Below are 25036 nucleotides of genomic sequence, written 5' to 3'. Positions count from 1 at the left end.
TAGGAGATAGACTTGTCAAGCTAAGTGTAGAAAGTGTAGGATGTTGTTTTGTTAAACTGATTTAATGTAAATTTGCTCTTCCAAGGTTATCTCAGGATGGTGGTGTGTGAAAAGAGCCCTCTTTTCTGCAGTGTTCAAAGAGTATTTTAATTTATTTGAAGAAATGTAGATATTTGGTGTCTTTGTATTGATACATTATCACCATGTAAAATATCGTGACACTCTCCCTAGTGTCTCTCTACTCAGGGATAATGAATACTTGCACCATCTCCTTTGACTACATTAAGAAAAGACTAAGTTAGGGAGTAAGTTTTAGTTAACTATGTTAATTTGCCTGACACTAAGCACATCCACACTTTTTAATAGTGACTGTTAGATGATTAGAGTTATAGTTAGATATGCCATGCAAAAAAACAAAAACAAAACACTAAACAACTTACAATAATTTAAATGCATTATAGACTTTTATTTATGACTGGAAGGATGAGGGCACAAGAGCATGTACACAATGCATTTCTGTTTACTTTGACTTACAGACTACCATGACCTTTGTGAGATTCATGACTTCAAGCATCCTGTAACTTTGCTTCCTGACAGGAGAAAACTATTTCAGTCTCCAGGGGGGAAAAATCCAGAGGAAGGTCATCACTGTTTACTTGAAATACAATTGCATCGTCTTCTTGATTTAGGCACACTAGAGTCTGTGCTGGTGTATTGCTACCCTCTACCCTTTAATCGTCAAATCCCTTGTGGTAAACTATTATATAATCCAGGGGTAGGCAACTCCAGGCCTCGAGTGCCGGTGTCCTGGAGGTTTTAGATGTGTCCATGATCCATCACAGCTGAGTTAAAGGGCTAAATGACTCCTCAGCATTTCTTGAAGTTCTCCAGAGGCCTGGTAATGAGCTAATCATTTGATTCAGGTGTGTTAACCCAGGGTGGGATCTAAAACCTGCAGGACACCGGCACTCGAGGCCTGGAGTTGCCTACCCCTGAATCTAGATTCTTAGGTTTTATCTGATACTGAGCACATCCACACTTTCCATCCAGATGTTTACCAATAAGAGCCAGCCGAACTCTAAACCCACAGTTTCCAAGAGGGATTTTAAATAATAAAAAGAAAAAAGAACGAAACAAAGAATAAAATACATTTCTCTAACTAGTCCACTTTGGTTATATTTCACTGTCAATCCTGCATGTTTGCGTGCTGGAGGGGCGGGGCACGACAGATCTCTGATTGGTCCATTTAAATCTGGGCAGCGCAGTAACTCCGCCCTGAACTTCTGCTCGGGTTCGCACGATTTGAGGTCTCGTGTCACGAGTTTCGGCACTCCGCCTCATCCCCAGCTATTCTGACCGAGGTGAGCTCCGCCCATCCAAATATTCCAGTCCACAAATCGAACGCCTCCCGGGGTCACAGCGCTTCAGGATTGGCTGGTGAGGTTTGAACAAGCTATAAACGGTTTCAGCGGGACAGTTTGTAGGGTCACTGTTGTCTTCTTAGGTATTCATCAAAGTAGGAAGCTCTTCGTTTTAGCAAATTTGTCTTTTACGCAAGTATGCGATTGATGTAGCTTTTTAAAATAAGCGGAACAACGAGCCGTCAGAAACGCGAACATCAAAGGTAAATATTTTGACATTATAGACAATGTTAGCTAAGGTCATCAACGTTAGCTGGCAAACGTGGTGCTTTTAGGACATGGCAGAGCAGCTATTAGTAAAACGCGATAAAGATGTTGTGTTATATTATGCGGATGTGTCTTAAAATTACTGTTGCAACAGTCTTACAGTAGTATTTAAAATAATATGCGTGCACTGTCGTAAGTATTTTGTGTTAGCTAACCTAGCTTGTTCATTTGAAAGCGTTGGGCAGTGTTAATTTTGTTCACTTCAATACATTATTCAGTGCTTTTGGAATATTTAGCTCATGTAATGATGCTATTTTTATGGTAACTCAACATGCCAGGTCTGCAATAAGATGTTAAAAACAAATCTCTTAGTCGACAACACTGTTAAATACCCACCGACCTTAATTGTCTAGTCGCGGAAGTGGAAAACTGTGCACTGTTCAAGTTTAGTATACGTTATCAGGAAATCCCACACATTAGTTAGTCTAATATTACTTGTATTCTTTGCACAGCTGTCCAAAGGTTAATCTCTTATTGTAAAACGTTTTACTCTATAAAAGAGTTTTTAACAGGAACAGGAAATACTGTATTGGTTATTGAGGTGAAAAAATTGGTTGGTGCGTTAATCCTTTTAAAGGAACTTCGGGGTTCCTTTTTTAAGCACATTTGGTTCGGATATTACATGTGTAATACTTACATTCAGTGGCCACTTTGTTAGGTACACCTTGCTAGTACTGGGATGAACCCACGTTTGCCCCCAGAGCTGCTTTAATTTTGTATGGCATAGATTCAACAAGATGCTGTAAACATTGCTGAGAGAGCTTGGTCCACACTGACTTCAAAGCATAACACAGGTGCTGCAGATCCATGATGTGAATCTCCTCTTCAGGAGCATCACTAAAAGGGCTCTACAGGTTTGAGATCTGTTGCTTGTTTGGCCGTTTGAGTGCAGTGAATTCACTGTCATGTGCAAGAAACAAGTTTAAGATGACTTTAGCTTTGTGACCACTGTCGGAAGAGGAGTACACTGACCTTAAAAACATGGAAATTGTAAGCAACAATACACTGGTAAGGGGGTGAAGTGTGGCAAGAAAATATCCCCCATATCATCACCAGCCTGAACCATCAATGGATTCGTGCTTCCAAGTTGTTTTCACAAGATTGTGACTGTATCATCCAAATGTTGCAGCAGAAATTGTTGACTCATCTGATCAGGCAATGGTTTTCCAGTCTTCTTTTGTCCACTTGTGGTGATCCAGTGGAAAGTGTCGTCTCTGTTTCCTCTTTGTAACTGGCAGGAATGGCCCCCTGTAGTCTTCTGTTGTTGTACGGCATCTGCTTTAACACTGGACGAGTTGGGCATTGAGAAATGGGTTGTTGTTTTGTTTTTTTTTTGTTTGTTTTTTTGTTTTTTTTCCCCCCCACATCGTAATTGTAATGAGTGTTTATTTGAGTTACCTTTGCCTTCCCATCACCTTGAACCAGTCTGGCTAACCTCTTCTAACCTCTGGCATCAACAAGGCATTGTCACCTAGAGACCTGCCACTCACCGGATAGTTTCTCTTTTTCAGACTATTCTGTTCTTCTCTCCATGTTGGGAAATCTCAGTAGATCTGTTACGTCCCAAAACTGATTAAACAAAACAAAACAAAAACACTACAAACAAGAAAAAAGAAAAGAAATGCAAAAGTCATGGAAAATATTTAGACAATGAGAAGGATTTAAAAAAACAAAACATTGCTGCATTTATAACATTTTCAATAAGCTACTTTGAAAAGGACATTTCAAACGCTGATGGTGTCCCATTCAACGAACTAACTATATTTCCAGCTACATTAGGGCTTCATAAGTCCTTGAATAAGGTGATTTAATGCTTTAAAAGGTATAGGTAAAATTTTAAGATTAGTAATTATTTTCTCAGCTAAACTGTAGCTGTTGCTCCGTGTGGGGCTGCTTCATACTAAGGTGATTCTTAACAGCTGATCCATAATCTTCGCTCGAGCTGAACTAAACCTGCCGCAGGATGTCGGGGAGTGAATTTTGGAGTTTTGGAGAGGAGAGAAGGGGCTCCACTGCAAGGGAAAAAGAAAGCAAGATCATAGCAAAAAGGTCTTAAATTTTCCCCCAGTTCAAAACAGGTTTTTGGGAGGTGACTGTACATAAGCATGATTTAGACAAAGTGCATTTTCTTCTCTTTGATAAAAATGTACTGAAGCTTCAGTACATTAAATCGATATGGGGGGAAAAAATGTAACCTCACTTAAAGAAAAGAACTTGTTAAACATATTTTTAGCAGAGTCCTGCTGATTTTGGCACTAAAAAAGATAAAAATGAGAGTTTTTATATACCCTGTAAATTGGGTCTTAACTATTGTAATCTCAGAACTCTGCCGGCTTTTTGTGCCTCAGGTCGTCACCATGAACTCCGTACTATCAGTGCGATCCCTCACGCAGATGTTTGGTGGCAAAGCACAAGACATCATCAATGAAATCGATAATGTCCACATGGTTTGGCTTGAGGAGATCCAACAAGAAGCCAATCGCATGTTCTCAAGGTAGGCTATAAATATGTTCTGTGTAGCTCTACTCAATAGATGTTAAATTTTTTTCTAATGGAGTGCTTTCTTTTCTTCGTTTCAGAGATTTTAATGCTGAACCAGAGTTGATGCCGAAAACGCCGTCACAGAAGAAAAACAGTCGCAGAAAGCGTGTGTCTTTGGGTCGCCAAGAAGAAAATCAGGGAAAGCAAAGGTTTGTTTTATCAGTCCCTGTTTTTAGTGAAGGCAGTCTGAAGCGTGCTGTACCTTTTTTGTAACTCTTATGTTATCCTTTCCTGCTTAGATACTCAAAGGGAAGGCGCAGTAACCTTCGTGGCTCTTCTGTTAGATCACTGCAATTCATTGCTAAAGAGGATCCCATTTCTGAGGCCTCCACCTCTGAAGCCAGCAGCACTGGACAGTCCAAACGTACCACTCGCAGAAACAAACAGACAAAGCCTGAGTTGGTAGATGATGAGAGCCAGTCACCTCATGACAGCGATAAAGCTGAAGAAGTGCAAAACAAAACGCCAATGCTGGAGGAGGTGGTGGTGGATAAAAATAAGGAGGTGAATGATGCTAAAGTCAAACCAGATGACGCAGTTGGCAAGGCCACATCTCCTGAGTCTCTTAAGATTCCCTTACCTGAAGCCATTGTCAGCATCTCTCATGTAGAACGCTTGTCTGCTGAGCTTGCAAAAGAGCCAGAGCCCTCTCCTGGCCGTACAGCTGCTAAGATTGCAATAGCTGAATCTGCTCAAACCTCAAGGCGCAGCTCTGTGCAGTGCTCCCTGAAGCTACGTCACTCTCTGGCTGGCCTGCGGCACAGTATGACTCAGGAATCTGTCCGCCGTGCCTCGCGCCGCTCCATGCTTAAGAGGAAAGCTACTCGTGTGGGTAACTCCACATGTAGCACCAAAGTTAGTGGTAAGAAAAGGACTAGTTTGCTTATAATTACTTAATTTCCCAATTATTAAAGGGCTGTTTGAAATGTTTGACTTTTTATTATTGTAGATGACTCTTGCGTGGAGGATGAGGAGGAAATGGAGAAGGAAAACCAAGAAGTGTGAGTGTTATTTTAAAAAAAGGATATGGGAATCGTAATGATATGGTTTTGTAACGGCGCTTTAAAAGAAAAAAAAAAGTTCTGAATGGTCTCCTTGAATCTACTGATCCTTAAACTAATTCTTTACCCAAAGCCAATAAGCACGAAACCTAGGCGTGATGTTGGATTTAACTTTAGGGCTCATGCAGCTGAGGGTGATAGACATCTCATTGTCAAGTTCTGTGATCAACAGATGCCTTCATGAATGTAAATACAAAAAGTTGGTACAAGATGCAAACTACAGATTCTGCTCAAGAACAGGAAGCAGACATTAGACTTTGCCAGAAATCATCTAAATGAGCTGGCTCAGGTCTGGAAAGAAATTCTTTGTACAAATGGAAACAAACTTTTACCAGAATGATGAGAAGTAGAACGTATGGAGAAGGAGAGAAACCAAACTGAAGCATACCGCATTATCTGTCAGACATGGTGGAGGTAGTGTTATCTCATGGGCCTAATGTCTGCCAGTGGAACCAGGTCATTTGTTGATGTGTTTATTGATGAAGTAGCAGGATGAACTGTGATGTGTACAGGGCTGTACTCTGTGCTCAGACTCAGTCTAATGCTGCAAAACTAAAAGTGAAAACTTAAAAGCTGTAATTCCCGAGCAGTTAAAGTAAAATTTTTGTTAAACCCCCTGCATTCAAGCTGAAAGTCTGCACTTCAATCACATCTTATTTGTTTTTAAAAATCCACTGTGGTTGTGTACAGAGCCAGAACAACAAGAAGTGCCATTTTCCAAATACTCATGATCTAACTGTATTACTTTAAAAATATTCTTAAAGTGTGACCTTTTCTGTCTCTGAGGCACTCTAAGAAACCGATGCACACTTTTACATCTAGCAGACTTGACTACTCTAAGGCTGTCTGGTCTACATGAAAACTCAGCTGCTTGACGTCTTATTAGATCCAGAATAAAAAAAAAAAAAAAAACCCCACAAAAAACCCCACATTTAACCCATATTAAAGTCCCTGCCCTGGATGAATGTCAGCTTCCATTTTGGCTTTAAAATCCTTTCTTTAAAAACACTTGGTCTGCTCCACTCCAACTTGCACGAACAGTGCTAATAAAGTGAGATGTTTGTTTATTCGCTCCTATAGACTGTCAGAAGCTGTATCTGTGGATAATGCTGGACCTCAGGGAACTCCAGAGGTATGTACATAGAGCCTTTTAATAATCAAAGCAGTAACTTTGAAGTAGAGTTGTGTTAATGATCAACATTTGATAACCAGGGTATACAACAGTCTCTCGTGCGCATCACTCGTTCCGTGGCTGCAAACTCACCCAAACTGGCCCCCCCATCGTTGTTTATCAGTGAGATGAAAATGAGCACTCCTAGCAGAGCAAGTATGGAAACTCTATTAACAAATACAATATTTATTTTTTTAGTCTAAATGTCATTTCATTTGAGACTTATTTGCACTGAAAACATTGTTTTCTTTCAGTTGCCACTGAGAAGCTGAATTTGCTGCCAGTTCGGAGGTGGGTGCTGTATGACTGCTGTGATAAAGAGCACATTTACAGGAAAAACTAAATGAATTCTGTCTTTAATTTTTTAAATTTTTCTTTTTATACCTGTGGTGTGTGGGGTTTTTTTTTTTTTTTTTTTTTTTGTTTGTTTTTGTTTTGTTTGTTTGTTGTTGTTTTTTTTTTTTGTTTTTAGGTCAAGTCGCAGCACTAAACGTAAAGCACCTGATACTATAGATGAAAGTCCAACAAAGAGGTGCTCTCCTCCCAAGAAAAGTCAAAGTGTAAGAAGCTGTTAATATGGTTGATGGACATTTTCATATTTTAAGTGGATTTCTTAAGGTTTGACACTTTCTGTTTGCTCTGGATGAACAGGCAATCAAACCCCACATGAAATCTTTTCTGCACACCGTCCAAAAGAATCAGATGCTGATGATGACTCCGAATTCAGTCGGCCGGACCGCAGTGATCAAGTCCTTCATCAAACACAACACTCCTCTGAGGGTTGATCCTAAGGTAAGCTTCACACGCTGCAAGGTAGCATTATTTAATACGTACCAGCTTCTCTCCACATGCTCGGTATAGTCAGTGTTGCAGTGAATTTAAAGTTGCATTCAGTCACTTTTAATCTGACTAATGTGAAAAGGTCCTTTCATCAGTGAGCATCCCTTAAACCTAAATCTTGTATGTATTTGAGAAACTTATGGGAGCTTAAAATGTGGGGGGACAAATAAAAACAAAAAAGCACACTTCATAAATGTTGTGGGTCATATTTGTGGTCTGGTATGAATTATGCGGTCCTTATTTGGATGTGCTTTCTCCTCTCCTCAGTTCAACACTAGCATAGTGGTAAGTGTAATGTCAAACATCGAAGCACTTTCTTTTTGGGCATTGCTGGTGTTTAATATTCCCATTGTGCGACTTGATTAAACTTGTACTCATTTAGCACTTTCCCCATCCAAGCCTCTTTCCCACTGGCATGACATTTGGGTGTTTAAATAAAAAGTCAAGTACTGAATGTAAAGGTGGACTCTGCGCTGCACTTTTTATGGCCATGAGATCGACCTGCATGTAAACAACCAGAAGCTTATCAAATGCATTTGTTTCACAGCGGCCGTGTGTGGAAGGGGCTGCTCTGTAAACATTTCATCAACCTGATCTCACGGGTCACTAATGGTTTTTGTTTGTCGTGTTGTAATCTAACAGAAATCCACCCAGTTTAAATAGCTTTGGTAATCTCAGTGTCAACTTTGAGACATTATTTCATCATAAAGTAGAAATCCATCTTAACCTAAGCTTTTTATTTATTTTCTTTTGAATGTGATTGACCTGTTTGTGGATTAAGCTAAAACTGGGGAAGTATATCGCACTGGGGGTGAAGTTCTCTTTATGGGAGCTCGATTGAGTCTAACAATAACCTGTAATCTTATTCAGCTACTTTTGGGATTTGTACAGTGCTGTGTTTGTGCACTTGGTGGTTTTTCCTCATGGCTTTACTTCTTTTTGTGTTGAACTTGGATCATAGGCAATTTCCATTTACCCAGGCAGGTCCACAACACTAAAGGCTAATGCATGGTTTCCTTATTTTAATCTGCACATTTGATTTGACTGAACCTTTTAGAGACCATGAAACTGGCATTTTGGATGGATTTTTGCTTTATTTTTGTAGGGGGCTTCCCCCCCCCCCCCCTTAAATTTTTTTTATTTTATGATTGTTTGCCACCATTTCACCTTACAGCATCTTGATTATATTTCTTTGTGACAGGATGAGGTTTTTATTTGAAAATCTGTTTAATTTGTAACCTCTTTGTTCTATATTCTCAGACAAAAGAGCGCAACAAACTTGAAGCACTTAAAAAGAAGCAGGAGCAAGAGGAGGAAAGGATGAGGAAAATGGAAGAGGAGAAGAAGAGGAAACAGGAGGAACTTAAAAGGTTAACCATGCACATATTTCAGAATCAAAGACACAACTTCAATTTCTCTTTTAATTAACTTTAACATAGTCTTCTAGGAAGAGGGATGAGAGGTTAAGAAGAGTCTTTGAGGCCAAAGTAAAAGAGGAGCAGAGGGAGGAAGAGAAGAAGAAAAAGATTGAGCAAAAAATGGCTCAGATTGATGAGAAAAATGATAAGGTATGCAACAGCTCTGTTGGGCCTGAATCTGTATATTCAGCTTTAAAAGAAACCAACTCACGTTTGCTCGGTCTTTGCCATTGTACACATTCATGCAGCGCATGGCGGAGGAGAAGGCCAAGAAGAAAGCGGCCCTGAAGCGTCAAGAGGAGCTGGAACAGAAGAGGAAAATGGAAGAGGAGGCCAGAAAGAAGAAAATTCAGCAGGTTATTTGCTTTTTGTGGAGTATTGGCACTACAGCTCTTGTGCAGAGGGTTAAAGGCACTATATTTTCTTATACTGCATGCATGTTTGTTTGTCTTTTAAATCAGGAGGAAGAAAAGCGACAGCAAGAGTTGCTGGCCAAGAAGAAGGCTGAGGAAGAGGCTCGTAAAGCACTCGAGCTGAAGAGAGAGCAGGAACGCGAGAGGGAAAGGGAGCTGGAGAGGGAACTGCAAGCTGCTGCTGAAAGGTCATATGATGATTTCAATACTTCTCACAGTATACAGTAGGGCTGGGCGATATGGCCTAAAATTCATATCACGATATAATTTGAAGCATGTGCGATAACGATATATATCACGATATATTCTTGTCTTCTGTATAACGTATTTTCCACACTATAAGGCACACTTAAAATCCTTTAATTTTCTCAAAAATCTAGAGTGTGCCTTATGTATGAATTCTGGTTGTGCTTACTGACCTTGAACCGATTTTGGCGTGTAGAAATCTGTTAAATGTTTTAGTACAACTTTGGTAAGCCTGCTGATGGACTGCTTGATGGATTGTCAGAGCATTACGGCTGCCGTAGTGAGGAGTAATCTGGGTCCAAAACTCCGTCCACTTCAGGTCCCAAAGTCAAACGAACACTGAGAGTTAAAAACAGTCTAAATTCTTTCATCCTTAATTAAATCATCAGCGTTGCTGCTTTATCGGGTGAAACAATTAAGTTTAACATCCATGCATCCGTGAAAACAGAATTTATTAAATTTAACGGAGTTAGAAGTTAACAGGAAGTTAGCTCGCTAGTTTATACCTAAACATTTCATACCATGTTCTGACTGAGAGATTTTTGAAACTAATTAAAACGTACAGCTCTGCTACCACTTCCAACATAAATGAAGACAGAAAACTAAACAGCAGTGGCGTTTGCAGGGTTACCGAAGTTAGACTACCTGGTATATAATGTTGTGCTACGCGATTGCTAGCGACACAGCTATGTTAGCATAACATTAGCACAGTGAAGCTGGAGGATGAACGGCAACTTTTTTTCCACTCAATAAAAGTTAACGTGAGGGATTCTGGTGGTTAGGGACACATGCAATCGCATAGCAGGATGCTATACACGGGCCAAACTTCAGTCAGGAGAACATAATTTACTGATGATAATGGTTGTAGCCGCTGTGATACTTTCTACCAAAACAGGCCCAGCTTGATGACATCATCAACATGCGCTATCGCGATAGCGCGATATAGTCAAAATCGCTATCGTTGGCCAAATCTATATCGTTTCTATCGTATATCGTTTATATCGCCCACCCCTAGTATACAGGAATACAGAGGAATAATATGTGGTCCTGATTAAACAAGAGCATATATTGGTACTGTCAGGTTTTGATTGGCTTTTCTAAGAATCCACTAACTGTAATGGTTTTTTCCTCTTAAACTGTAGTTACACTGAAAATGTAACCCCCAAAAAGAGAGAAAGGACCAGGGTCTTTTGGCTCTACAGCCAGTCTGCTCCATGTTATAAATGACCCCACTGCCAATTTAAGGCCACCTGTTACTTGGGCTTATCAGATAAAAATATATCCACAGTTGTTAACATTAACAGTCACCGTTACAAATATAACTCCAGATGTTTAGCTTAAAAGGCTATTGTTAACTTTAGTGCTAAGAGCTGTGGTGGCTCTGATAGCATCCTGTTGCACTGGAAACTTTTTTCTCTGCTAAGTAGGACTTAAACAATGTGAATTTCAAATGATTAATAGATTTCTCACTTTCCAAACATCCATAAATTTTCCTTTATTGCTCTCTGTCCCTCACAGATGGAAACGGTTAACAGCAAACTGTGATCAGTGATGTGGAGGAGTAGTGTAGTACTAGTGTATATACAAAACGCCATGCCTAACATACCTAAAGTGTGTTAATTCAGATAATTAACAAACAAAAAAGATTGTTAAAGCCTGTAAGAAAAGGATGCGAGTTCACTCCAGGTTTTGTTTTTGGATTTTGTTTTTAAAATTGATGTGATGTTTGTGTTTACAGAGAGCGAGTGGAGAAAGAAAAAGCTCTCGCTCTGCAGCGTGAAGTGGAGAGAGCAGCGAGAGAGAAAGAGATGAGGGAACTCGAGGAGAAAAGGAAGGCACTCGAGGAAAAAAGAAAACTGGTAAGAAATGGAATTGTCAAACAAAACTTGATGTTTGAGCAATATTTACTTTTTTCTGTGCATTTCTCTTATTAGGAGTGTTGAGTGTAATCCCCCGTGTTTGGGCTTGATATTTAAAAACAAAAAATAGAACTTGATTCAGATGATTAGGAAACATGGGTGTGAATACCCAAATTAAAGATGTGAGTCTGTGCTATGATGATGATTATTATTATTATTCAATAAAAGGACTAGATGTTACAATCCCTGATAATGCATATTACAAGCCTACTGTAGCTTGATTGTGTTTCAGTGAATTTAGCTTAACAAATTGATCTTTCAAGCACCATTTTAATTGGCCCAAACTATAAGGTATTGGCCCTAATGTGAACCTATGTGGTGGTGGTGTTTGTTTTTTCTCTGTGGTGTATGTACCAATATGTGGTATTGCTGGGTGCTTTCCCAGCAAAGCAATGCGATGCAGCGTCACAGTTCACTTGTCAGTGGTTTCAGTATTTCAGCTCATTTTTGTATGTGGCAGAGAAAATTACTTTAGGTATTTTCAATTTAGCAGAGCAAAGGAAATCAGATGTACTTCAATTTTTATATCTAAAGTACCGAACAGTGAAAGTGCACACACATAATCAGTGTGGCAGAAACATGCAAGTCTGTGGCTTTCTTGCGTTTGATGTCATGGTCAGTGAGGTATGTAAAGACTTGCAGCAGGTTCTCCACTGTTTGTGCTAGAGCTTCTCATTCACGGTGTTTGATGGGGATCCACTTCAGCAGATGTTAATTAGCAGGAATCTTTCAGAAAATGACTGAAAGTTTTCTTTTCTCATAAAAACTCAACACATGGTAATCTCATCAACAGCTGTTTGTGACTGTAGCTGCTCAGCTGTCTGGTTTTTCTTCCTCTTTTTCTTCTTTTTCTTCTTCCACCAGGAGGAGCAGCAAAGGCTGGCAGCAAAAGAGAAAGCTGCTAAAGAGCTGGAAGCTGCTAAAAAGCTGGAAGCTGATAAGCAGAGGGACGCTGCTGCTCAAGAGGCTGCTAAAACACAGGTACAGCAAAAACTTCAGTTCATCGAGACGGCTTAACATTGGTACTAACTGGGGAGCAAACCCAAACTACAGTAACATTTGCTGTGTTTCTATGTGTTCTGTTATTTGAGATCATATAGTCAACAAAAATATTTCACATAAACGCTTTTAAGGGGTTTTTTTTGTTTGTTTTTTTTCCCCTCTAAACCTTATTAAATTTCTTTCTCCCTCTCCCCATGCAATGCAGACTGCTGCTAACCTAAATGTGACTGTGGATATTGAGGTAATAACAATAGATATTATACTTTTTACATTAGATTATGTACATTATACCATGTCTCTTCATCTGAAGCCTTAAGCATGTGAAAATGATTACGTGTGTGTTTCCATGACAAAGGTAATAGATTAGCATTTAATTCAGTTTCTCAGTAGCAAAAATTTATGTTTCAAAGGGTCTTAATGTGTAATTTCCCAATTTTCTTGAACTGTTCAGCGCTCGGTAATGAGCACACCTGTAGGAAAAGGTGGTCTCAACGTGACTGTTGATATTGAGGTATGTGATTGTTTTTATTTATTTTTAACACACGTATATTTATTCTAAACAAAGACTAAATGATTTTTTTTCCCCCTCCTTCTCTTTCTGCAGCACTCCTCACCACAGTCATATGCCATCACGCCAAAGGGTGGAGATAAACCTTTGATTTTGTCCAAAGATCCAGAAGACTATGGGATGGACCAAAACAGTGATGACTCTACTGATGACGAGTCTGCACCAAGGAAGCCTATTCCATCCTGGGCAGAAGGTATTTAATGATCTCTTAACTCTTCAGTATACCTTAATCCAGCTCAGTTATAATTGATTGTCTCAAATTGTTACGGTGGATTCATACTAAGCTCAGTCAAGTTTCACCTTGTGTTACTCGTCTGAATTCAGTCGTGTTGGAAACCTGCCCTTATTCATCCCTAACGACCAGCGGTACAAGGAGGAGCTGGAAACAAGTTACAGGAACGCATTTTCAAAATTCACCATGGAGTCCTACTACTGCTACTACACAGCTCCAGTCAAAGAAATATTGTAACCTCCATGAACTCTCCTCTATGTGGGTCACCAAGCCTGAATTTGTTTGCCTCAGGGAGACGGAGAGAAATTTTTTATTTATTTTATTTTTTTTCCACCGTGTCTGGCGTTTGGAGTTTTCCTTCTTTTCCCCCCTAAGTTTAGGCTGAAACGCTGAGCCTAAATTTAGGGAATTGCTGGTGAAATGAAATGAAATGGCCCAGCACCATGACAGTTTTTTAAGACCCTGCTTTGAAAATCTGAGACAAGTTGAGGTGCCCGAGATTCACAGAATTTAGAAAGGCACTATTTTGTGATGTATATTGTTATTGGGATATGAGATTTTGGCCGTACATGTGTGAACATTTACAGTGGTTAAGATTGTATAGTTTGGCCACCAGAGGGCACTCTGTAACTTCCAAGTTTTCCTGTGTTCTGCACCCAGAACAGCCAGCTGGTCCAAGCATTTCATTCCCAGTTGGACAGAGCACAAACGAATAAATACTAACCACAAAAACAAAACATATTTGTTGAGCAAACACTTGGCACCAGTGGAGAGGAAGAAGTCTCTTCAATAGGGAGAGGCAGAAATCTGTTGGACAACTGATTACTTGATCACAAATATAATTTCATTTCCTGACTGAACTTGAAATGTAATGGCTTCCTTGATATTAGCGCACTTTAACTTGGGATGAAGAATCCTAGGTATGACACTACAGGAAACTTGAACCATGATAAGAGATATCACAGTTCTGGTCTCTACGTCACAATTTTACACCCCTACCAAACTGAGCTAAACCCACATGTGTGTTTGTGGATATTGCATGCTATTTAAAGCCCCTAAACAGACCTGTTTGTGTTCTCTCTCTCTCTCTCTCTCTTCCAGGTCCCAATCTGCAGCAGATAATAATGAAGCAATACTTCAACCCTCCTGATTTGGACTCTTTCTTTGGACCAATCGAGCCACCACGACTGGAAAACATCTTTTACAAGAGCAAGCCAAGATATTTTAAACGTACCAGCTCTGCGGTGTGGCACTCTCCTCCAGCTGGAAATTAACATCTGTACACTCATACAGATGTTAAACTGCTGTAGAAAGTTAAAATTCTGAAAATCTGTTTTAAATAAAGTCATGTTTTATATTTCTGAATGTTCTTTTTAAATGTATGTTTGTTTCACATCTTTGTCTCAGTAGGTTTTCATATCTGTGGTTTCTGTTTAGCTTTTAGAGATGTAATTGTTTTGTTTTGGCTTGTAAATTAAAAGCATGTCAACTGAATAACAACGGTGATGGTTGATTTTTGCTGGACAGTAAAGCAGAATCTCTTCATTTATAATATTTATGGTTTTCTTCACTCTGGTATGTCAAACCTGCTCTATTAAAGGTATGTGCTTTAAAAGGATTTTGTCACTCAACAGCTCACAGTCATGACTTTTAGTTCAAAATGCAGCACTGTGTTGAAAGCTGGTAGTAAAGCTTAAAGCTCAGGGAAATCCTCTGCTAAGAAGTCTGCTGTGGGCAAAAGTTCCAGAACAGCTACTGAATGGTTTTGGCACCACAGCTGGGGTAAATTTTAAATTTGCTGTGTTTATTTCACTAAAGTAAGGGTTGGCTTGACTTAAGTTACAATGATCTAGATCACACATGCAGCCTCTCAGTTATAGACTTTGTAATTGGTTTAAAATCTGGGTTTTTAGTTTGAGGCTACAACTGAGAAGTCCTCTGTTTTTATTATTATAAAGTTCAGATGCTCTTAATTCGGGTATACTGATCCCTAAAACGGGTGTCAAACATGAGGTCTGGAGCCCAGTATTGGACCCACTGGACAGCTTTGGTAAATGTATAGGAAGGCATACATTTTGGACTTTTTATGTCTTTATAGCTACTGATAAAGAACAGTAGCTATAAGCTTGAATGCTTTTAAATGTTTATTTCTTAGAATTTAAGCCTAAAGAGTCATGCTGACAGGTTTCATTTATTTACTACAGCAGCAGTTTTCTTTATCACGTAGAAAAAAACACGTCCTGTTGCAATTGCATTTCTTTTTCTTATGTTAACATAACAAGAATGAACTGTAAATAAACGTTTTTATCCTGAGAGAGCGGGGAGATTCTGTAAAATTAGACTGACATCTCTACTGTCAGACAGCATAATAAAAGAAATCGAAATTAAAAGGCGGCATTAAATATGTACCAGTTTCCATTGTAGTGTGTTTTACCTTTGGTCTACGGAATACGCAATGCATGCAAGACAAGACAGGTGCCAAGACCTACAAGATTTACTTGTTTTTATGTATTTGTTTTTGTTATGAATATTTTCATAGTTTGAATCTTCAGTGTTTATTTTTTGGGGAATGTGTCAGTCTTTAATTTAAACATAAAAAAACAATGCACAATGATTAAACATTATTTCAGACTAATGCAGCCGCTGGCACACTGGTTTGTGTGCTGTCCACATAGCCACAAAAGCTTTTCATTTTAACGTGTCCATTCCGCACCTTTAACGGCTAACGTCAACAGCGTTGCAGTCACGTAAGTGCGTTTGTGCGTCGGCAAAACGGCGAGTTAAGTCCTTAGTTGGAAATTTAACTTCGCAAGCAAGCACAACTATCAGCGATAAGTTTAGAGAAACGTGTGAAATCGTCGTAGAAGGTTGGTTTATATAACCGTTTCCTCCGCAGCTGGGTTTAAATGTTCAACCTGTCGTGTTTTTGTGAGATGAGCTGACTGAGATTTGGTTGCTAGCAGCGATTAGCTGCGCTGAATATATTTGGCAACGCAACTGTTGTTCATTTAGCGTGGGCTTCGATGCCTGCAAGGTGCACGAAGCTTAAATTTTGATATAATTTAGCCACCAAGTTGGCCTTATTCATGCCACTGCCATAACCTAACGTTTCTCATAGCTGTTAAGCCAGCCTCCGCTTGGGTCACGCAAGCAACCAGCGTTGTTTTTCATGTATTTATACTAAGCATTACGGTAGTGTAAGAAATAACTTAACGATAAAAGCGCTTCTGGGGAATTGAAATATATATATATATATACTCCCTTCAAACTTAGTGACTTGCGTGTAACGAGATCGATTAAGAGTTTTAATATTTCAATTCAACACCAGACTGTTATTGTACGGGAGACACCGAGAGGCAGCTTTTATGTTAAAAGCAGCACTTACCGTAATGCTTAGTATACAGAGGTACACCACGGCCAACAAGAACAACAAATAAAACAACGCGGGTGGTAGCCCGTTATTTGGCAGTAGCTGCAGGCTTGAACGCTGTGGTTTCCTTGCGTGAGCAGGTAAACAATGTTTGTGTCTCGTCTTATCACAAGTTCAGTATCACGAAACACGGATTCTGTATTAACTAGGTGCAAATTTAAGACAGAAGTTGTCTGCTACTTTACTATTAACTTTGACCAACAGCTGCTCTAAATATGGAGTTTGCCTTTTTTAGTCCCAAGGTCATTTGTCTGGATTAATGTGAATACAGATGACGTTGTAGTGTCCACTCGATTATTTATATGTAGAGACATTTTTCAGATGTTTTAAATGTAGATGTGTTTAGTTTGATGCAGGCAAACAAACATGTGAAGTGTAAATTCTCAGTGTCTCAGTATTGGTGGCTAGATACTGTTTTAAAATGCAACATACTGCAATTAACTGCCTGAATAATCTGCTTCTACAGTTATGTGCAGCCTTACATTTGATCAGCATTTAGTTATTGTTATCTTTCCAGAAATGACTTCTCAGATCCGTCAAAACTTCCACCATGACTGCGAGGCTGCCATTAATAGACAGATAAACCTGGAGCTGTATGCCTCTTATGTTTATCTCTCTATGGTAAGAAATGTTTCTGAGTCAGTCGTGTCATGTATCACAGCCCTGTATTAGGCAATAAAAAAAGTCTTTTAATCTTTTTGTTTGTTTATTTTTGTTTACTCTCCTGACTTTTAGGCATACTATTTTGAAAGGGATGATAAATGCTTGCCAAATTTTGCAAAGTTTTTTCACAATCAGTCCAAAGAAGAGGTTGTGCATGCAGAGAAGCTGATGACCTTCCAGAACAAGCGGGGAGGCAAAATTTTTCTGCAAGACATCAGGGTATGTAAGGATATTTTCACTAATGAGTTAAAAAAAAAGAAGAAGCCAAATTCATGTCTTTTTATATTTAAAAAACAAAACAGTCTTTTTATTCATCAAGGCTTGACAATGTTTTTTAATTATAAAAATGGATGGACTGCAGTGTATTCAGGTTGCTTTAATATGAATAATTTTACATGGATCTGATCGGTGCTGAATCTTCTTGAAATATTAATGTGTTAGAAACCTGATAGAGATGAGTGGGGGAGTGGTGTGGAGGCCTTGGAGTGTGCCCTGCAGCTGGAGAAAAATGTAAACCAATCCCTGCTGGACCTGCAGAAAATGGCAACTGACCACAACGACCCTCATGTAAGAAGCAGGCGTGGAGGATGTACAGTCTCTGCTGTTCGGATATGACTATCTAGTAAGATGCAGCATATTGTCTTTTTCCGTCCCCCACAGATGTGCGACTTCATAGAAACACATTTTCTGGACGAGCAGGTAAAATCCATCAAACAACTCGCCGACTGGACCTCAAACCTACACCGGATGGGAGCCCCTCAGAGCGGCATGGCTGAGTACCTCTTTGACAAACACACCATGGCTGAAGAGGGCAGTTAAATTGAGGCACTGGTGATCACGGGTGATTCTGCTGCATGCCTGCCAAATACAGTACATACTGCATATGTTATAAAAGAATGCTGCTTTATTTGTGTTCATTAGCTGTTAGCAGAGGCTGTTGCGCACACTGGAGTTGTGTAATCCTCACCTCACACTACGTGCAGTGTGTAAAAATAAAGATTAAGCAGACCTTTAAATCATGCTAGTTATGCATTCAGGTTTCCTTACATGTCAGGTTTAGGAAGATTGGACCGTGACACTGATATGTTTTAGACTGTAATAATTTAAATTACATGCATTGAAAAATTGTTAATCAACCTTTTTTGTTTGAGAATTTAAAAAGCAAAGAGAAATTCTGGTTTGTTATCGGTTATACCAGTGGTGTTTAAAATTTTGTTACTGTAAAGTAAGGTAAAGGCACTTTGGACAGAGTTGGACCTACCATGTGTGTCATCACTACATTACCTCTTATTTAGCACTTAAGTCCAACCATCTTGGTGCATTTGTTGGCTTTTATTTTTGTTGGCTGGTATTATTTGCATTAAGGTTTTTCTGGCCTATTCAGTTATTTTATTCTTTTTCTTTTTTTCCCAGAATATTTCTCTTAGTTTAACCACCATGCACACATAAAAGCCAAGAACCATGTTTATAGACCACTCCAATATATTCTTGTTACAATATGTAACAATACTAAAACACTGGTTAATTTAATTATATTTATTATTTTATAGCTTGTGTGTGTGTGTGTGTGTGTGTGTGTGTGTGTGTCTGTTGTTTTCCATTTGTCTTTATTTTAAGAGAAACCTTTGGTTACTAGCACAACTCTAGTTCTCCTAAAACTGAGCTCTGTATCTCACTGTGAGACGCCTTCTGCTTTGTCCAATCAATGAAACTCCACTGCCACTACGTCTGACTTAAACAGACCAGTCACCTCAAGAGCATGATGTAGGGCAGTGCGATGAGATAGCTCACAAGGCTGAAATTGCAGCTAAATGCACTTTAATGGTGGAAAAAGCTGTTTGCCCATCTATCAAATCCTGAAGGAAGCATACTTGAAACAGAACACTGATAGGGAATTGTATTCTTAGCTATGAACTATCTCTCAAATATACACCATTTTTTAACATGCCAGGTCCAGAGAGCTAACCGCTCTGGATGCAGATGAAGAATCTGTGGCGCAGACAAGCTAGCTCTACCATCCATAATTATGAATAACTTTGTACATTTTTGTCCTTTTTTTTAATGTCCCATAAAATCTTTCAGCTTGTTTTATTTTTGACAGTTAAATAAACATTAAGATGCATAAGCAGTGAGACCTGTGAAAATGTTTTCTCATTGTATTTTATTTGGACTGATTGCTTCCTTCTGCAGATGTAAAGTCAAATTGTAGATTCAGTATGCTTGTAAAATAAAACAATAAAGTTGTAATGTACAAATAAATTTAAGTTTTTCATTTTATTTGGAAAAAAGCTTTAATAGTGTCAAAAGAAGAATAATATATAATATTTATTAATAAAGACACTGATGCAAAGACTACCACAGATGAAGAATATACACATTTTGGCTGCCACTGATGAAACTGGAAAGTATTTTTCCATAACGCACTGAGGGTCAAATCTCATAAGGTCCTTTTTTTAAAAAAAAAAATATTACAAGTAGGTTAATTCTTCTGTGAGAGTTCATTGGAAAGTAAATAATTTTTAGTGGCTCCAGCTGATACAGTCCAGTGCCTGTTTTTGTGAGATGTGCTGTGAGTCACGCCTTCTTTTCTTAGTCTTGCTCCCTCCCTCCTGCTGCCTTGTTCACCCCACCATCCACCAGAACACCCAGCAGGTCTCCTTCGGCGAGTGAGATTCCTGAATCGTTGGGCGAGTTTTGCTGATTGGTTTCTTGCTGCGATGGCGCTGAAGTGGAAACTGTGTTCATGTTATTGCTCAACCCACCGTTGGTGCCCCCGTTGCTTGCCCTCATGTTGCCGCTGAAGTTCCCATGGTTACTAAAATTACCGTGACCTGTGCCGTTGCAAAGACTTCCCGTCGTGCCTGCGCTGTTGGTGCTTGTTGCATTAATGCTGCTAGAGCTGCTGTTGGGATTACCGGGATTTGCTGCCGTTGTGCGAGAGGGCGGAGTGAACGAGAACACCCTTTCTCCTCCGCCTCCCGCAGCCCGGGCACTTGCTGGTCCAGGCTGAATGTCAGCAGATGGTAGGGTGTCCAGGGTGAGGCGAGGAGGGGGAGGGCGGCGAGATAGCAGGCCGTGTCCCAGTCTGAGTTTAGATATCGGGCAGAGTTCAGGTGGAGGGTCGGGGAAGGAGAAGGTAGGTGCACTCTGCATGTCCCTATCCTCACTCAGCCAGGGGAAAGCAGAAGATGGCGGAGGGGGGATGTGGTTAGGGGTGTCGGGAGGCAGCATCTGGGAGCCCACAGTTGGAGGGGCTAGAGAACTGCAGCTGTGATCCAAGTCATTTTGGGCTCTCCTAGCAGGTCGAGGACGTGGCACCGCAGGAGGAATGCAGTGAATTGGGGTTTGTGGGCAGCTATAGAAACCTGGTCTTTCGTACAAGGGTGTGGTGGAAAAGGCGTAGTCAGGATCTCCCTCCTGGCAGGCTTGACCTTGAGTCAAAGGTGCCTCTGTGTGCAAGTAAAGGGGAAAGCGGCTTAGTGGAGCTCCAGGGCGGCGGCGGAGAAGTGACACCCGGGAGGAGCGAGGGAAGTTTGGGGAGTGGACACCGAGAAGACGACCAAGCCCTCCAAGCAGAGGAGTGGAGTAGTTGGCTTCCTCATTTTCTTTGATCTGCTCCAGATTGGACTGGAACTCCATCTCCTCCTTAGGAACACTGAAGACCAAACAGAAGGTTTGCCATATGTTCAGCAGGTTTATTAAGAAGAAAGAAAAAGAAAGAAAGAAAAAAAAAATCAGTAAACCTGATATCCAGCGCTGAGCCCATGAAGGAGGGTTTGCGGTGTTCAGCGCTGGCAGTAGTGTAGGGTGGCTGAGGTTCAGACTCATTCCAGTACATATCCCTCTCAACCAGAGGCAGGCTATCGTACATCTCATCCACAGATAACAATGAGACCTGGGACACAGTGAATACCACATTGACTCAAACAATACACTCGCTGTCTAGGATCAGTTAGCAAATAGTTTGGTTTAGATTCACACCTGCAAATTGCGGTCCACAAGCCAGTTGGTTTCAAAGTCGTCATCATCTTCACCGAATGGATTTATGAGTTGTTCAGCCACCTGAGACCAAAACAAACACACTACCTCAATGAAACTCAGTGGACAAATTAACAAGTCAAAGTCAGCAATCAGCATAATCCAGAGTTCTAAAAGGCTGCTGTTTTATGTTAGTAATGCTCCTTTTTAGTTCTTGTTTATATTTATTTTTTCAACACAAGTGGTTATTTCATTTCTTGACCAGCTGTTTTTGTCAAAGTTGGGGATGTTTAATCTGTTCAATTAAAGAAAAATGTTTTCCAAGTCTTGTTCTGCACATCTTTAGTGCTCTATGGGATGAACTGTCCAGTAGTGAATTCCTTTCTTTTTGTGGCTGCAGGCCTCAACTTTAAGAACCACAGACACGATCAATCAGTGGTCCCTCACCTTCAGCCATCCAACATAGAAGAAAAACTGCAGCAGGGTAAAAATAGGGAGGTAGAAGTCCATTTCATGACCAGGGTATCCCTGAGTTGGATCCAAGAACTGACGACCGATCAGACACGCTAGGAAGAAGCTGTAGACTGCAACTGTTGCCACCTAATTTAAAAAAAAATAGTCAGAGCATTAACTGATTATATGCCTTTAATTAGGATTGTTTTACACCATCCTAGAGAAACAGTTTATCTTGAGTTATGGCTTTTATTGCCGATCAAATGCATCTGGATTAGGGAGGGTTAAGGATTTAAGGTATATGATGATTATTGCAAGAAAACCATTATATTTTTAGTACCTAATATTACTGCTATCGGCTACTTTTTGGTTTCAGTGCTGAATGCAATATAAACAAAAACCTGAGTATAGACAAGAGGCAGGCTGATCCAGTCATAGCCGTACAGCTTCATACACTTCGCCCGTAAGCTATTCAACTCCTAAACAGAAAACAGTAAAAGTCATGCAAAACCAGAAAATATTTGCAGGCTGTGAGGCTTTGGTTTGCACACGGGCACCTACAGTGAGGAGAGCAGTGAGCGCCACGTCGTTGTTGATGCGACCCTCAGTCCGTGCTCTCAGAGCCAGGCTGACAAACCACATGCAGGGCACCCAGAACTTATTATGAGGGGAGGGCAAATCCTCCAAGTGCCTCAGCTCTTCTGATGTCATCAAACCTGAGATGGAAAAACACAGCTTGTAGATGAAAGCAGCCAAAAGGTGCTTGTTCCTGCATGCATAGTCCTGGTGAGCAGCCAGAGCTTGCCTCATAATCTTCTCATCAGTTCAGCCACATGAGAAGAAGACACTGGGTCTGAATGCTGTGCAGCTTCTGCACAGCAGCTTCTGCACAGCATGCTATGTTTTAAAGAGGCAAGACTAATAACAGCAAACGACGTACCTGCCTGCACCAAATGCTCCATGGTTGGAAACCTCTTGTAGACTGCTGTGCTGACAGAGCGGTAGATGAGCACACCAGAGAGGTTGGCGTACCTCATAAGTGTCCTGCGGGTCAGCCGGGAGGTTTCGTCAGCTCCTCGAACGTGACCTCCGACTAATGCTGCCAAACGGTCTGGCCAGGGTACATTCTCAAACTGTCCCCACCAACGGGACACGACCAAAGTCACATAGAAACCTGTTAAGATAAATGAAGTGAAACTTTCAGTGATGCCCTCCTGACTTAAAAGGGTTAGGGTTAGTGAGCCACAACTCACCCAACACAAATGACACAGGGATGAGCTCTGCGTAGCGGTCGCAGTATATCGACAACTTTTCAAACAGCCTCTTCTGATCATCGTTTAACACAAACCTGGTGAGGGAAATATCAAAAGCACTGACGTGAGCTCTGTTAAAACAGCAAAGTGACTCTTTTACTTGATAAAAGTCAGAAGGGTTGTTACTTTCGTTAATACCTGCCTTGTGAAACACATCTCGCAGAACACTTAAAGCTATTTTAAGAGCTGTAAAAGGGGTCACAGATGCCATTATGTAGCAGGGTGCTACTCGTAAACAGACACGCAGCCGTCTATTCATAAGTAAGAATGAACTTTTGAGATGTTTGTGAATTTTCATTTTTGTAGATAACACTGAATGGCACAATAAAAAGGAGAGGAAAGCACGTACAGTGATGAATACATTTATCACACCATCTGTGATAAAAACAAGAAAACACACACAAAAAAACATGTCAAAAACTTCTTTAAAACTAAAAACTGTGTTTACTGGGGCAATATATAATTCATGGTTTTATATGCAAATTTGAGCTGGCACACTGGAGCTGTCTGAGAAGTCAAGCATAACATCCGACCACTAAATCTAAACTCTTTGTTCAGGAATGTAAGTTAATAATAATAATAATAATAATGTGCTTTACAATATTTTTCTTTCTGCTTAACAACAACAATCATATTTTAGCAATACAAATATCACTTTGATTAACCCTTTATTGACCAGCCCTTCAAATTTACCTGTAAAATGGGCCCGCCGGTGGGCCCATGGTCAATAAAGGGTTAAAGAGCCATAAACCATTACAGAAATTGACTTTAGTTATTACCAATACTGTTAAATATAGAGCATAAGTGGCATAAACCTTACATTGGAGTGGTAGTCTAAATAATTTATGAGTGCTAGTTTTTTTTAAGCTTTAAAGTAAAATTACATTTAAAGTTAATTATGTTCCTAATACAACTGAGGCCTAAAAGATGACTCATAAATCCCAGTTTTGGGACCAAAACTCTTAAAAACAGAAAAGTGTCATCATAAGAGCAAAACTCGTCCCGCTGTAATGTGAGTTTCCTACCTGTAAACAACACTGAAGAAGTAGTAGAGCAGAGTGAAGATGGTAAGCTCCCTGTAGAGCAGTTTGTAGATGCTGCCCTTCCATCGCAGGAGAAGGTGAAAAAAGGTCCCCAAACCTGCATCAGCAACTCGGCGGGAGTACGTCACTGTCATCGCTGCTGCTGCTTGTTGGCCAACGTGCTGGCTGACGGTGGCCTGACATGAAGGAAACCAGCGTGGTGTTGTCCTCCGTGCTTCGTCTGAGCTCAGGTTCGGCGATCAGCCCCTTAAGACCAGTGTGGTGACAGATCTGAAAGGACAGAGTTAAACCAAGCAGCTCAGATGGGTTGATTTGTAGTCCTCATTTAATTTGATTGGAAAAAGACACCTTGAAATGTGATGCGATTCGGATTTCAAGGTTGTGAGAGAGGTGATATGCGCAGACTTACTTAACGAAAACGAAAATGGCCATCATGCTCTCTGCGGTTCAAGATGTGCGGTGGCAGCGTCCAGGGAGAATGTTGGAGAAAGCAAAGCAGGAAAGAAAAAGCGAGCGAGGGCCTCCTACACCTCCGGTCACTTGATGTGTTAATCTGTTTCTCCAACAAAGCTGCATTGTGAGGCCAGCTCCTGTTAATCTGAGCAAATCTGAGGGCAGCAGAGAACCCACACTGCCACAAATAGGCTGGTTACAAGTATAAATGCTGAGTGTGTGGGTTTAGGTTGGAAATATGACTCTGTGAACCAAATCTCAGCCCACTTCGACTTTTTGTAATTTAACACTTTTCATACATCTTCTTACATTAGGTACACACCTCTGAGCTAGTGTTCTAGTGTTTCAATGTCAGTTCACCTTTGCTGTTTTTTTCCCATTTGTAGCAGGACTTCATCATGGCAAACTCCTGGTCAGGTGAGAACGTGTGTGACCCCCCTCTGCTGGAAAAAATGCATACAGCTGAATCGCTACTGGTCAGAGTGTGTTAGTGATTAACCCTTCCTGTATAACCAGGAGGACCAACAGCAGGGTGAAGTGCAGGGCGTTTGGTTTCTGCTGCTTTTGGCAGATTTTCTTCTGCACTGGCAACGTCTGTGAATCA

The 25036-nt window shown here is 40.4% G+C and overlaps 4 protein-coding genes across 9 annotated transcripts in view; 3 read left to right on the top strand and 1 right to left on the bottom strand.

Moving 5' to 3' along the window:
* Positions 1 to 1497: 1497 nt before the first annotated feature.
* Positions 1498 to 14597, top strand: incenp (inner centromere protein). 2 transcript variants are annotated; one of them, XM_063481073.1, is made up of 21 exons: positions 1498 to 1624; positions 4037 to 4182; positions 4268 to 4378; positions 4469 to 5091; positions 5179 to 5230; positions 6371 to 6422; positions 6503 to 6617; positions 6716 to 6752; positions 6934 to 7021; positions 7113 to 7253; positions 7569 to 7586; positions 8562 to 8671; positions 8749 to 8869; positions 8968 to 9075; positions 9181 to 9320; positions 11117 to 11237; positions 12162 to 12278; positions 12505 to 12540; positions 12751 to 12810; positions 12904 to 13060; positions 14201 to 14597. In XM_063481073.1, exons 2-21 carry the CDS (start codon positions 4046 to 4048, stop codon positions 14371 to 14373), a joined length of 2517 nt encoding a protein of 838 aa, XP_063337143.1. In that variant the 5' UTR covers positions 1498 to 1624; positions 4037 to 4045; the 3' UTR covers positions 14374 to 14597. The 2 variants fall into 2 exon arrangements, with proteins under 2 accessions (XP_063337143.1, XP_063337144.1); XM_063481074.1 differs by lacking the exon at positions 7569 to 7586.
* A 1236-nt stretch (positions 14598 to 15833) lies between these two features.
* On the top strand, positions 15834 to 19340 carry fth1b (ferritin, heavy polypeptide 1b). Its single transcript, XM_063479537.1, has 5 exons — positions 15834 to 15966; positions 17047 to 17150; positions 17265 to 17411; positions 17634 to 17759; positions 17853 to 19340. Exons 2-5 carry the CDS (start codon positions 17049 to 17051, stop codon positions 18009 to 18011), a joined length of 534 nt encoding a protein of 177 aa, XP_063335607.1. The 5' UTR covers positions 15834 to 15966; positions 17047 to 17048; the 3' UTR covers positions 18012 to 19340.
* Positions 19298 to 24453, bottom strand: best1 (bestrophin 1). Of its 2 annotated transcripts, XM_063479536.1 has the most exons (10): positions 24389 to 24453; positions 23962 to 24249; positions 22877 to 22971; positions 22564 to 22797; positions 22185 to 22339; positions 22025 to 22102; positions 21618 to 21770; positions 21174 to 21254; positions 20936 to 21087; positions 19298 to 20847 (listed from the first exon to the last, which is right to left on the bottom strand). In XM_063479536.1, the coding sequence occupies exons 2-10, from the start codon at positions 24111 to 24113 to the stop codon at positions 19782 to 19784; spliced, it is 2166 nt and encodes a 721-aa protein (XP_063335606.1). In that variant the 5' UTR covers positions 24114 to 24249; positions 24389 to 24453; the 3' UTR covers positions 19298 to 19781. The 2 variants fall into 2 exon arrangements, with proteins under 2 accessions (XP_063335606.1, XP_063335605.1); XM_063479535.1 differs by lacking the exons at positions 23962 to 24249; positions 24389 to 24453 and having other exon boundaries at positions 22877 to 23171.
* A 316-nt stretch (positions 24454 to 24769) lies between these two features.
* Positions 24770 to 25036, top strand: part of rab3il1 (RAB3A interacting protein (rabin3)-like 1) — a 13952-nt gene continuing 13685 nt past the window's right edge. For 2 of the 4 annotated variants that reach the window (XM_063479532.1, XM_063479531.1), the window contains exons 1-2: positions 24773 to 24849; positions 24949 to 25036. The exon at positions 24949 to 25036 is cut by the window's right edge and continues 16 nt beyond it. The gene's annotated coding sequence lies outside the window, so the exon portion shown is untranslated. Of the gene's footprint in view, positions 24850 to 24948 lie in introns of all 4 variants that reach the window. The other 2 variants (XM_063479529.1, XM_063479530.1) reach the window with 2 other exon arrangements.

Source organism: Pelmatolapia mariae, linkage group LG7, assembly GCF_036321145.2.
Source record: "Pelmatolapia mariae isolate MD_Pm_ZW linkage group LG7, Pm_UMD_F_2, whole genome shotgun sequence".
Taxonomy (NCBI): Eukaryota; Metazoa; Chordata; class Actinopteri; order Cichliformes; family Cichlidae; genus Pelmatolapia; species Pelmatolapia mariae.
Note: the sequence above shows the minus strand (reverse complement) of the source record. Positions and strands in the feature narration are given on the sequence as shown.